Below are 14222 nucleotides of genomic sequence, written 5' to 3'. Positions count from 1 at the left end.
CCCTGGCCCTTATGTTTCCCAATAAAAAAAAATAAAAATAAAAACCCCCAAAATTGCATGTGCCGGGCTGTGGGATGCCCAGCCATCTGCCTGGCCCACCCCGGCCTGCCTGGGCACGACTCCTCTTCCAGGACACTGCTGCATGTGTTGGGGTTTTTTTTTGCCATTTGTTATTTAGGGCTTTTCTTCAGGAGCAGTTGAACAGTTAATTGAAAAAAAAAAAGTCAGCGTTATTTGATGGGAAGTGCCGAGACTGCAGTCCCTGCAGCCAGGAAGAGCTTCAGGAGGCTTTCTGGAAGATGGTTAAGAGCCTAGGATAAAAATAAATGAATAATATTAAAAAACCCAAAAGAAAAAAGCAGGAGGTTGTTGCAAAATTGGCACAGAAGTTGCAAAAGCCAATTCCTGCAGCTATTTGATGATGAGCCTCCATCCACTGCCCGGCTGCAAGGGAAGGCGACACTTTGGGGATGTTTAGGCTAGTTTGGCTCCTGCCATCGCAGAGGAGAGCTCCCCAGGAGATTTCTGTAGGAGTATTTTGGCCACGTGCAGTGAACCGTGACCTCAGGGACACCCCAGCTTGGTGCTTCGGCAGGAGGCGGAAATCGAGGGTGGCTGGAAGATAGATTAGTTGCATCTACACTAATATACACATAAATAAATATTTACAAAAAAATAAAAGTATATATATATATATATATATATAAAAACCCCAGCTCCTCATGTTCAGGAAAAAATAATTCAGTTTATTTTTCTGGACTGTGAGCCGATGGACTCTTGTAGGATGAGGGGCAGTATTTTTCCCCCGCCCTGTGTATTCTGGATGGAAAGACACCCATGCTCAGGCCTTCTTGTACAGTATTTAATAGTATCCAAACTTCAATATTCTGCTCATCTCCTCTAGGTAACAGAAACACAGTGAAGGGATTATGCAGCACGACTGTATCGGGAGGCGTGGGTGACTGCTCAAGAAAACAGGGAATTTTACCTTTTTTGCTGAAGGATGGAAGGTGGTAACGGTACCAGGGTGCCACTACAGCAAAGAGCACTCGTCTTGGTTACAGCAAACTGGTTCAGCATTTTTTTGCTCAAAAATTAAAACCCTTCCGATTCAGCAAGCAAAAACTGGATGTATTTGCCAACATTTTCTATTTTTGTCTTTTATTCCTTACCTTCCCTGACATTACTATTTTGGCAGCAAAGATCTCTCACCGCAGTTGCCTGCTTAAAATAACATGCTGATCCGTGTTTCATTTTAGACACAGCGGCAATATTATCCGAGGATGAAGCTCAGGATAAGGCTCTCCTGCATTTCATTTCCCTGCTTTCCTAGACCTCCAGTAAGGTCTACGGGAGCTTGTGAAGCTGTAAGGGAAAAGGCACAGGGAAAGCTTAGCAAGGCTGCACCACGCTTAAAATTTGCAACCCAGCTCTGCCACGCTAGAGCTGGAGACGATTTTGCTTCCCCTCAGTGTCTGCAGTAGGAAAGAATGAAAGCGTAATCATTTGGGGGGGATAAAAAACCAACAGTCAACACCCGAGCGCTACACATACGCTTGCTCAGTATGAAACCACACGAACATTTATTTCTATGATTTATCTATTTATAAAAGCTTGAATCAGTTCCACGGCACCTCCTCTGCGTGATCCCACGAGTGAAATGCATTTGGGCTGCCCCGGGCACCGCCCGGGGTCAGCGGGGAGCTCTGGCACACGGCAGGCAGCAGCCTCCGCACGGCATTTACTCCGAAGTGATTCCTGAGGCACACACTACTCTCTTCTGCAGGATCTCTGCTTACACATACCGTGTGTTTGATATAAAGCTACTTACAGAAAAGGCAATTACAGCATCATATCCTTGCAAATTACCAAAAAAGCCGGGCGCGCACGGGTGTTTAAAAGAGGGTGCGGTGCGGTGTTATGCTCAGCTGTGTCATTAGACATTCCCTTTCAGTGCAGAAGTTTGAAGAACACAATTAAGGTGTTCTCCAGGTAACGGTGCTTGAATTTACCTTCATCAGATCGAACAGCATCTGACGCTTCCTCACCACATCCAGATTGGAAAGCCAAAGGCGGATTTCTTAAAAAAAAAAAAAAATCTCCCTTTCATTAAATTTTCACAGAAATATATAATATATATATATATTTTATATATATATATGTAGTTTTACTAATACTACATATTTACTTAAGTTACGGGTTAGCCTGTATTTCTTTTAACTACTTCACACAACAAATAGAAACAAAAAAATACTGTAGCCCAAACAGGAGCTGAAAATAATAGTGTAAAAACTCCAAATGTGTGACAGAAACGTGCTTACATGAAACATTATCAAGAAATTCAATAGCAGACGTAGACTTTCATTTAGCACTTGCATTCTGGCAAGCCTTAGCTGAATGACTCTTGGAAAAAGCTTGTATTGTTTCTGCTCATCAAAGGCAACAGTATTGTGATTTGGTTCACAGGAGACCATTTTATTGCCAACTTGAAGTGTTCCAAAAACACGCCACCTTTTCTGTTTGTTTGTTTGTTGTTTTTTTTTTTTTTTTCCTTCCCCCTCCAAACTAAGCAAGAGTTAAAAAAAAAGTGTAATTACAATTTTCATAGTGATTTCTTTTAACTTCTCAAGCATATCTCATCAACAGGATATACAGTACAGTTCAGAAGAGTAAACATTTTTAAAAGTAAGCAAACAACTTTTTCAACCAACATAAACAATTTCTTGCTGTATTTATGCTGAACTCTCCTTTTAACATGGACAAGTTATGAAGTTAGTTTTCTTCTTCAGTACAACATGGACACAGGACTAGTACAATCCGGGCTGGTTTCGTTGTTGTTGTTGAAGTTAAGGACAACTCTAGTGCGGAAGCCATGGTCCTGCCATCCATCTCCCTTCATCATCTCGCATAGCGCTTAATGTAATCTTCAACTTTATTCCGAAAGTCCTCCTAGAGGAAAGCACAGTCAGAATTACTCCAAGCACGTCAGAGAAGGGACTCACATAGGACGACAGCGGCGGCGGATGCCCACAGCAGCAGTGGTAGGGTGGTATTTCCGCCAGGCACACGTTGCCCATGCGGTGTAGGAGAACTGAGGCGACCGCTCGAGTCCCTGCAGATGCCCGTGCTCCGCCGCGGACCTCCTCTGGTGACTGAACTGAACAAAGAATTTGCCAGCACCAGCTATCAACGTAGGTGCGGACAGACTGTGCCTGACGGGTCGCCGGGGCCGAGGCCGGGTGCCAGCCAGCGGCACAGCAGAGATCTGGCTGTGACAGAAGAGGCAGAGCTACTGCAGGGACTGTTACAAAAGCTGTGCACCTGCAGGCAGCTCCGTCCCAAATACTCACTCTGGCCTCTCCCTGGTAACTGCACAATATTGCAGCTGGCACATAACTAAGCGCATAATCAATCACTGCCCTTTGTTTTTTTTTTTGTTTTTTTTTTTTTTTTTTTTTAATTGTCATTTATTATATATAGCCTAGAGAATTAAAAATTCATCATCCAAGTCACTCATTTGTTAAACTGGTTTAGAGGGAACACGCTTACACCTGTAGCCCTCCACAGAAAACCCATGGGACTATTATATAACCTCTGCACCTACGGAAAAGCACACATTTCTGGTAGTTTATAAAGCACAGAGATGCTGAGCAAGAGGAATTCTGACATACTTTTCTCATTTGATACTTGCCCAAGCCGGGATGTCAGACAGATGCTACATTCCCGTAATGTCATTCTGAGTCTGAACCTCACCTCGTGCACTTACAGCCTGTTATTAAATATGTTGAACACAAACACACCAAGTGGCCCATGCTCCAGATTCAAGTGGGGGGTTCGCAGCAAAGTGCTCCTTGCTTGATCTCCAGTTTTTGTGTGCTGGCTAGAATATAAAAAACCAACACACATGACAGATGAAGCGGGTTTGAACGCAGTGTCCTGGTGCAGCGGAGGTGCCTGCAGAGCAGGGGCCACAGGAGCACTGAAACCCTCTGCCCACCAAGCCAAGGCTCTGCACTTGCTAGGAAGGGCACCAAGTCTCAACGCCATGACCTGAGGGATGGCAGCAAGGCATGGTCTTGCTTTAAACAACGTAACTTATCAGTTCCAGTTTGCCAATAGAGAAAAGGATGCCCTTCAAATGCACACTGAGTGTTCTGGCACAATCCACTCAGCACAGAGCTAAATAAAATGAAGTCTGCAGGCACAGCAGCAGCTCATGAGCTTAATGCCCGCTGCAAATAATGACTGTTCATTGTTCAAGGACTTTAATGCCGGGTCTTTTTTACTTTTTAATTAACAATAGACAGAAGATGAGCGCTGCAATATTCACCATGACTTTGTACTAATACCGCTAAGAAGTTCTGAAGAGCGGCGAGCAGTCGCTTTTAACTAACCGTGAAGCTTGTTTTAAAATGAGGAGGAGAGCTGTCTTCCCTTGCAGTGGCATGCAGTAACCCATTCTGAAATTTTAAATATATGGTAAGATACTTAGAATGGAAACATAAATCATCAAAGCTAAAAAAATCTGTCCCCTCACCTAAATTTGTCCATTTCTATCTTGTCTACATCAGCTCTGTGCTCCCCCTTTTTAAAAAAATTTGGATTTCCCCCATGTCTTGATCAACATCTAGCTACACACTGCTACTAAATTTCTGCTAGGCATCACATCACACCAGAAAAAAAGCAGTAATATAGCCTTTTTGCTACAGCTAGCCTTGTCATGCATCGCTACTTCCTTGGCCCCAACATCATGCTTTAAACACTTCCTGATCAGCTCCCTTTATGATGGTTTGGTTTTCTGCCACTGACTTTTTCTACCAGCGAAAGAATAGAGGTTATCTCATGGTTGAAGTCCCAAATCAAAGGATCAAAGAGGAACTATGACCCATCAGAAATGTTGTCCATGATTTCGTTTTTCAGCTGATAAATTGCATCACAGAGATGCCCATGAACTAATATGAAAGTCCTCTGAATCGCAAAGAAGTTTAAAACACAGTTTAAGGCCAAAACCATCATAGCCATGGAAACAAAAATATAAATGCGCCTTAGGAAAAAAACACCCGTACAGATCTGTGGTTTGGAAGAAATAAAAGCAAAAAGCATGAATTACAAGCATCCATTACAGGAAATCACTGTAAGATGCTTGATACCTTGGCATCGGGCAGTAGGAGCCCAGGTGCAGAGAACAACCCTGCGAGGACAGAGATCAACTCTTCAGGGCTGCAGAAATCCCTTTTCTCCTTACAGGCCTACAAGACGGGCTGCCTGCACTTCTTAGGAGAAAGGAACAGCTATTTTGGCACAATATGGCACCTGCTAAAGGCAATATTCTGCATAGTGACTTCTAAATCTGCTGCAAGCACACCCATTTCCATGCTCTTACAACCATATGTTAAGCTTGCTAAGAAACTAATCCTACAGAGCTAACACTGTCTTCATTTTAAATAAGATTTCAGATACCGGGCAACTTCAATCCTTTGATGATGGTTACAATAACCAAGTATCACATTAAAGTGTTTTTTGAGTAACTGCTTACAAACAACACGTCTGTTAGAGTGGTTCCCAGACTTCAGGTTGCAAAAAAAATCTCTAGGTACCGTGAGTCTGTTAAAATATCACACAAACAAAAGTGCCCTTCCGAATTTGTTTTCAGCGCTGATACGCTGTGGACTACGTTGAGGCAAACTAGAACAATTACTCACAATGGCAAACAATGCGAAGAAACCTCTCATTTACTGGTTATGATGGTTGTTCTGTCGCTGACACCCTCTGTCAGCCTGTTCTTGGGCGGTCACATCATCAGAGGATGTTGGTCACAACACTACCCGATAAACGAAGCCTTTTGGACTCACCATGTTACTGGGGTATAGAGCCAAGTAAAAGGCCGCTAGCTACAAGATGGCAAAAAGACTCACCTTGGCAATACCAATCAATTTTTTAGAATAACCAAAACAGCGATACTTCCTAGTAGTTCTTTTGCTTGTTTTGCAACCAGCCAGGGTCACTAACACTCTTAGTTGCAATCCCCAATTTAGTGGAAACTGAATGAATTAATCAAGGGCTTGACTGCATGTTATTTCCTGCTCTTGTGTTTCACCAAGAGATGGGTCACTACAGGCCACTAAATTGGGCCCAAAGCTAAGAAATACCACTGGACATGCGATGGGGCCAACTGCACCTTCGCTGCATCTACAGTATCTCGGATCAGTGCAGTACAGACAGCTCAGAGCATCCTCTGCTTTTTCACCTGTACCTTTACGAGCTTTTCAAATGGGAAGACAGGCTCTCGGCAGTGACTTAACAGAAGCAGGACCTCAGTGAAGAAGGAAGGCTCCAGAAATCCACACTGTCGCTTAGGCTGACTCGCCAGATGAAGGAACTGACAGCATTGGCAAGAATATATTAACACGGTACTCGCTGCATGTGAACCTGGCTGCTGAACAGGAGGTTCTCATCCCATAGCTGTAATACTTCATCTTCACATGCCATATGGCTTAACAGTTCCTGATTAACAGGGGGCACTTTTCTATGTGCACATCTGTTTATGTGCAGTACTGAATAATCAGAAGTAAAAAAAAAAAATAACCAGAGCAGCGCATATTCTGCATTATAAAGAGATGCATACAAAATCCTAGTGGGAATGCTAAGGGAAAGAAGAGGGATTAACTTCATGGAGAACGGAGCTGGAGGCACGCCGTTCACCGGACATGTGGATGCTGTGTGGAAGCACTCGTTGCCATGCAGGACGTACCTGCCCTGCTGCTCTCTGGGATGCACAGCAGTGCATTTTACCCTCTCAACTTCCCACCGAGGACAGATGCTATGCATCAGGACCGACAGAAAGGTGGGTTAGACGGCAGGTTGTGCAAAACACATGATTTTTTTTTTTTAAAAAAAACCCAAAGTCTACCCACTTGAATAGAGTTTCTATCTCCAATTCTTTCTGTCAGTGACTCCAAGGAACTGTACACAGCTCCGAGACGGCATGTCTGCCCTGACTCCCAACCATCCTTTAACACCAAGAGAGACACTGATGAGAAAAAGCATATCATGTCCCATGGTTTTGATGCTGAGGAGAAGGGCCAGGTGGCTTGCTGCTGGAAATCCCCCCACCAGTTCATGTGCCTGCCTCTACACTGAAGCAGTTTCCCGTGTCATCAGAATTGTCAAGCCAAAGACTCATGAAGGGGGAGAAGGTTGCCTGTTACCGTGACATTTTACACCAGAAGCACTGATAGTATAATGCATCAAACTTCATCAGAAACAACTCAGCCAGCCATTAAGCCCTGATACACCATCAGTGAGTGCTGGAAATACCACTCAGAGGAGCTTTTCAAAGGGGAATCCTATTTTAAACTATCACCATTTGCTCTTCACCAACCTCATTGTACAGTATTTCTTTCACAGATTTCAAGACAGAAGACAGATGGAGTGAGAGGCTGGAAAAACTGCCCTTGGGTTCTCTGGAGATGTGCTGGGTGGTAGGGAAGAACGAAGCTCGGGTTGGGTTTCTATCTGGGAGCAGTACCTGCCACCTTGATGCGTTTAGGATGGAAGAACACACAGACCTGACCAGAGAGGCCTGTGCCTGGTGCTGGGCCAGGAGACAGGCCTGCTCTGTGCACAATGGAATGCCACAATTCAGGGACCCAAATCAGGCCCTGGCCTCATAGGCAGTATGGGAAATGGAAGCTCAGCCAATGCCAGTATCCCCTCAGCACAATGGCCATCCCATCACACAGCACAGAAACGGGAAGGACAGCACAAGTACCATATACAGTTCAGCAAATGACTTTCCCATACCTTTTAAAGGAAAAAAAAGGTATACGATGATCAGCTGGGAATAGGAAACTACTAAAAATGTAAACAAATGAAAACATCTTAAAGCTAAGCTGTAAGGAACTGAAAGAATCAATGTCTCAAACATTCCTTGACACAGAAGCACCGAGGGCAAGTTGTGGCCTTTGTGATTAGTCTAAGGAATGCTGCCCAGGGAAGGGCAGAGTATTGAAAGATGCAGGGCTCCACTTCCCGGCTGAAGTGCTAAATCCTTTAGATATGCCTAATGATAAGCTAAAGGCTGGACAATTACCCAAGAAGGAAAAACTGAGGAAGAAGTAAAGGTGGTAAGAGGGAACAAGACCACCTCTCATGGAAATGAGTTCCCAGAATACCTGCCTCTCTTTGTCTTTTATGCTAATCAGCTGATAAGATAAACTTAAAAGACTACAGAAAAACTTTGCTGCATGTGCTCCCACCACCCAAGATTTCTGGACTCTCTTTTTCATGCACTCACCACCCAAGATTTCCGGACCTAAGACAATGCTGGAATGAGGGGTGGTAACCAGACTCTTTTCTTTCCTCTTTCCTTTTCCCTTCCCTTTCCCTTTCCCTTTTCCTTTCCTTTTGATTTTGAGGGGTGGTGTCTGGACTCTTCTCCTTTCCTTTCATTTTCTTTCCTTTCTTATAGATTTATCAATAAGAGACCCCATTCCTTACAATCCTTTTCCAAGTTTAAGTTGTCTCTACAGCAAGTAAAACATTTTAACCGGTCGTTTGGTGTCATTTCACCTTAATTTAACCCAATGGGATCACAGAACCTTTACAACTCCCTGGGCTCCCAGTCCAGCTCGTAACATAAGCATACTCCATAAAAGCACAGCGGGTCCCCTTCCAGTTGGATGCTAAGAGGTACAGAGGAGCCCGGACGCAGCTCCGCAGGGCCCCACGTGGCACCTCTATAGCTCCCAGGCACCGGGCTGCAGTGTGTCCCCCTGCCCCAGCGCCATGTCCCTGTCCTAGCCCAGTCCTTACCCCAGATAAACAAGACCTTGGTGGATGTCCAGCTCCAAAGGTGCTCAGTTCTCAAGCCCACGTATGAGAAGAAACCATCTAAATCAGGAAAGTTTACACAATTTTGGAGCAGACCCAAAGCATCTTTGCCCTGAGCTGCAGAGAGGTGAGAGGGAAAGAAGAGCGATAGGTGAGTAGCCCTGTGGGAAGTATCTGCTGTGTGAGTTAATGCTGGCCAGACCATCACTTCATTTGATGAAAATCATATGGGGACAGACAATTGAAGAGAAATTCAAAATCCACCCGTAGATGAAGAGTATGAAATATAAGCTATGACATATTTCACAATGTTATTAGCTGAAAACTGGGTTACAGCACAGGCCACAAAGTTAAAACATACATCCCACTGAACTTCTCCTGGGTCTATTTTTGTACTTAAACAAAGAAGCTTTGTTTATACAAAGGAGTTTTAACAAATAACCTTAAAGCAGATAAATATATATAGACACACAGATTATATATATATGTATATTAGTAGGAACTCTGGCCAAAGACATCAAACAACTTAACTGATGTCATGATTTTAATTTGTGCTGTATGTTCCCACCAGACAGCATGACATGTGCGATGATTTGCATTAAAAAAATATTAAACAGCAAATTCTTATCTAATTAGCTTCAGATTAAACAAAAATACTGACTGATGTAATATTAAAACAATTCACTGATGAGCCACTCGTCTTAAAAACATGACACAGTGAAATGAGATTAAAAAAATATGGCAGACTGTAAAAAGTTGTTACTGCAAAGTATTTTACACTGAAGTCATAACCCCAGTAGCTGGCCAGAGCAGTATTTTATAACAAATTATGTATCTTTGAGGAGCACTTGGGAGAGGATATATAGACAATTATGGAAGCAAAAAGGAAAACAGCCACCCCAAAACTCCGTAAGAGATTGAAGCATGCACTCAAGAACTAGGTACCTTTTTGAAAACTGGGGTTTGATCTGATTTGATCTCTAAGAGAGGAGACTTTGTTTTTTCAACAATTCATATGGCACTGATTTGTAATGAGTGTTTATTATTAAGCTTTTAATTTGATAAAGAAGATCTGCTCAGTTATGCAAAACAAACACAATACTTCTTTGCTACAGCTACCAGAGAAGTTTGGAAAAGCTGTAATGCAAACTTTTGTCTCAGGAATTTTTTTTTTTTTTAAATTCCAAACAATACATAACAACATAACAACAATAACAACAATTCCATACATAAGAATTACACAATAGAAAAACCCTAAAGCAAGCAGATTTAGCTCATAAACCTTAATATACCCAACTACTGGTAGCACTTCACACACAAGTATTTAGCAAGATTTTTCTTCTTCCTGCTCACAATACTGACCTCAGTTCCTGCCCTCAAGTATGTGAGGGACCAGAGACTATTCCTGCCTCTCTGGGGGCCGTGTTCACAAGGCTGAAGGCACTGGCCAGTCCCTGCAGGACAATGCACAGTGTACCGCATCTGTCTCTCAATCGTAACTACAACCACCCAGACACTGTGACAAATCCTTTCTGATCCACCTTTACATCATTTAGATTTACAGTTCTGTAAAATTCAATTAGAGACAAAAAAAAAAAAAAAAAAACCAAACAAAAACACAACACAAAAATGCTCAATTGCTCCTGCCCTCCCCTTCTTTGTGTCAAAGAAAACAATGAAGTAATAATAAAAATGCACTATTTTAACAGAATACGATTTTAATCAAAAGTTTATCACCAAGGTTAAATTCTAAACAATTTCTGTTGGGACCTTACTTGTGGCTTTACTTAAAGTGCAGTCTAGTAAAAGGGTCTTGTGAGCACCAGGAACATGACATTACTCAGCTCCAGCCAAAGCTTTAGGAGGAAGATATAATAACCAGGTAGTTTTACCCATTAGCCCTATGGATTATTTTTAAGCAACCTTTTCTTTCTCTTCCATCTTGCAGGAAATAATGAGTGTTCACGCCCATCAACCCACGCACACCTTCTTCCATTTAAAAAGGAGCTGAATGAAACCTTTGAGTAATAAAAAAATCTCAAGTATGAGGTGTTTTTCCAATTCATGTTCCTGCCTTGCTATCATTTCCTTGTCATTCTTTTATTTAGCTCAACCTCTACACCATCTGAAGAATTCTCCAAGCTCTGTAATTAAATTTTAGTTCTATGAAGAAAGAGAAGAGTGGGGGGTGAAAAACCTATACATAGGTATCTCCCACAGGCTTCTGTGCCTAGCAGGCGCAGTCGAAACTGCATTGATTTTCACAGCCCATGTTCTCTACTTCAGATTTTAAACACTATTTCTAGACATCAAGTAACTCTGATTTTGCAAAATGGTGAGAAAATGCTTTAGTAGATCTCTCTGGTAGCTAAGTCCTAAGGAGAAAAAATGGTGGAATTTTTACTGCAGGGGAAAAAACCCACACAAACCCAAACCACACCACTGCTGGTTTTACTGCAACTATTTGGAAAAAAAGCATTGTGGGGAAGAAGAGAATCACTAAGTTTTGAACCTTTTTGTGGAAAGTATCTGTACATACAGGTAGGTTACAGAATTGATGCGAAAAGTAGTGACCTGCCTGCCAGGACACTGCTCTGGGGAGAAGTTGAAGATGTGTTGCAAAGACAGAGCGAAGCGTTTAGCATGCTGAACGTGAAGCAGCACGTCCACTTTGTTTGAGATTCTCAGATCTTAAGTAGGAACCATTTCCCTCATGCTTCCACAAACTTTCTGTTGTTTACCAGTGAAGCAAAGATAAAGGGAAAAAAGCTCTCTCTGAAGTTATCGGAAGAGGAAAGGGCTATAGATTAGGAGGCAGGGTGTGAAAACTGCCGAGGTAGCCAGGGATAACTACATCCAAATTCCCTTTGTGCAAAGGAGAGAAGTGAGCCAGCTGAAGGGGGCAAAGCAGCCTCCCAACGAAAATTGTTCCCTGAAACAAATGCGATGCAGGTCCTGACACTCTTGCCAAATCTGCCCTTTGGCTTACAGAGGAGCTTGGCTGGAGGCAGATGGTGGCCACTTTTGAAAGCCCTTTGGTCTCAGTGCCAAATGACTCGCGATTTGCCCCGACTGTGACCAATCTGCTTGTTACATTTATGATTTCGCCCAGGCTGCTGAAATCAAAGAAAACCTCCCGGGAGCTAAACCAGGGAGCACGGAGGTTGCCTGGTCACTCAGTGCCTGATGTCAGGCCCTTGTGCTCCCGCTCCTCCAGCGCTCCTGGGGTCGGGCCGAGGCTGGCGCCAGGCACACCGACCGTCTTGTCGATCCAGTCATTGGGAAGGGTTATAGAGAGCACCCTTCAAGAAAATTACCTGAATCATCCCAATTACGGCTGATGTTCACCTCCTCTGTGCTGCAAACACTTCCACCCATGAGGATGCCACTCATTCCCTAGGGAGGATACGTCCTCGGGATCTGAGAGCTTAATGGATAAATTACAAGCGCAGAGGAAATGGGAGCTGCCTGGGTCTGGCAAGAGGGTTTTTGCAAGTCATACTCTACTCAAGTCAAACAATGTTCAAACAAACCTGACCAGGCACGTGGGGAACTCAGCTCAAAGAGGTCAGACTGGTTGTTTGCATTCAACAGGCCACCTGTATGTTCCGCTTTAAAGCCATGCGTTTTTCTAAAGAATGTAAAGCAAAAGCTTTCCGTTTAAGCCCCTTATTTGCCTAAAGCACGTAAAACAAAAGCTTTAAAACATGTGCATTTCTTCCACATTTCTATCATTACCTCAGCAAGTCAAACCATCTGCAAAAGCTTAATCAACTCTGCTGAACCTGAAAGAGGCTCCATCCATAATCAAAGTGTTATGAAAGATGGATAATGGTTTCTATAAATACTTTTAGCATTAGGAAAGTAATGTTTTTCCTATTTACATCTGTTAGCACAATTAGCAGCTGTGCTGTTGCTCATTTGCACATGCCATTTAAGGTACTTTATGCTCACACGGAAAAGGCTTCAAAGGCTGTAACACGGACAGGGAACATAAAATGGGGGAGGCAATCCAAGAAAAACCCCAGTGCAGTTCTCTAAATGCAGGAATATTGCAGAAAAAACAAGTATGTATTCTACTGTGGCTGTCACAATTTCAGTGAGAACAGGAAACACCAAACAAGGTGGCTGGGCATGCAGAGGAAGTGAAGGATTTACTGTGATAAATACGGGGATAAATAAATGTAATGACTCACAGGGAGAATTCTTATGAAAAGATGGTTTTGCACTGGCACAGTACTGTTGTTGTTCTTAATAAGACAGTTAAGATGTAATCAAAGAGCAATAAAAACCTCACAACAAAAATTAAACAGCTTCCAAAAAAAACCACATTAAATTTCAAAGCCTTTTGGGGATAAATTCTTTTCCAGTGTGGTAAAAGCTTGAAAAGCTAAGGCTAGCTTCTAACACAGCAGATCAAGTTCTTCCCTTGAGAAGCTCCTTCTGCTGCTTACCGATTCCTAAACTGTAAATGTGGCACCCACGGGCACTTGCACTGGCTGGAGACGCGTGCTCTGAAACGAAACACCTGAAGAGAATTTCAGGACCACGAAGGTGCTGGGGCTCTAGCGCCGATACACACATCGACTGTCTGTCAGTGCCCTGCTGACATCTTCGGGAGCCACAGCGACACGCGCACATCCCCGTCAACAGCACGAAATCGAATCGGTGCGTGGAGCAGCTGACGTCTGAGCGGCGGCAGCGAACGTCAGGGAAGCGAGGCTGCAAGTTCTGGATCAGCTACGAGTACTTTGGGAATCATTACAGAGATGGGAAAAAAAAGTTTGCTTACACAAGAGATGACAGGCTTGTCTGGCCAACGGTGCATATATACTTCAATTCCACAGATACACTTTGTGGGTGTATTTAATTAGAACAATTCTTCAGTGTTTCATAACCCCTTTTAGAAGAAATCGGGAAATAGATACTCCATTCAGTATCCAGGAATAAATGCGAGTTTATTTTACTTGAAGGTGGTTAAAAAAACCCTCACACTTTAATCACGCCACAGTTTTGTACTGTTAGAAATAAAAAGCAGTGTTCTTGAAAATGTTCAGAACCAGCTACTTCCTATTAGGAAGAGAGATTTCAGGATGTCAAGGGCTGATGCAGGGCTATCAATTTAAACAAGAGAATGAGGTTAAGTGGAAAACCTCATACTAAACAACGGACAAAGACAGATCCCAGTCCAAGAGAAGCTCAAACATGAGTAAATAAAACAGCACAGCAAGAATGAGACTACATTAATTTGAGCAACACAGTGACTCAAGTATTCTACAATGCAAACAACATAAAAAATGAGGGCCTGAGAAAGCCAGCTTGAAGCAAACATAATGAGAGCAAGATCTGGGCATGCCTCCCTTTGTCAGCTCTAACAATATCTCTCTTGA

The 14222-nt window shown here is 43.0% G+C and overlaps 1 protein-coding gene across 1 annotated transcript in view; it reads right to left on the bottom strand.

The window, feature by feature from the left end:
* Positions 1–2454: 2454 nt before the first annotated feature.
* UBE2F (ubiquitin conjugating enzyme E2 F (putative)) overlaps positions 2455–14222 on the bottom strand; it is an 87257-nt gene continuing 75489 nt past the window's right edge. Inside the window, exon 10 of the mRNA XM_033010769.2 lies at positions 2455–2949. Coding sequence (XP_032866660.1) covers positions 2899–2949 — 51 coding nt within the window. The 3' untranslated portion in view covers positions 2455–2898. The remainder of the gene's footprint in view (positions 2950–14222) is intronic.

Source organism: Tyto alba, unplaced genomic scaffold, assembly GCF_018691265.1.
Source record: "Tyto alba isolate M040663 unplaced genomic scaffold, T.alba_DEE_v4.0 Super-Scaffold_7, whole genome shotgun sequence".
Lineage (NCBI taxonomy): Eukaryota > Metazoa > Chordata > Aves > Strigiformes > Tytonidae > Tyto > Tyto alba.
This window is presented reverse-complemented; position numbering and strand designations above follow the sequence as displayed.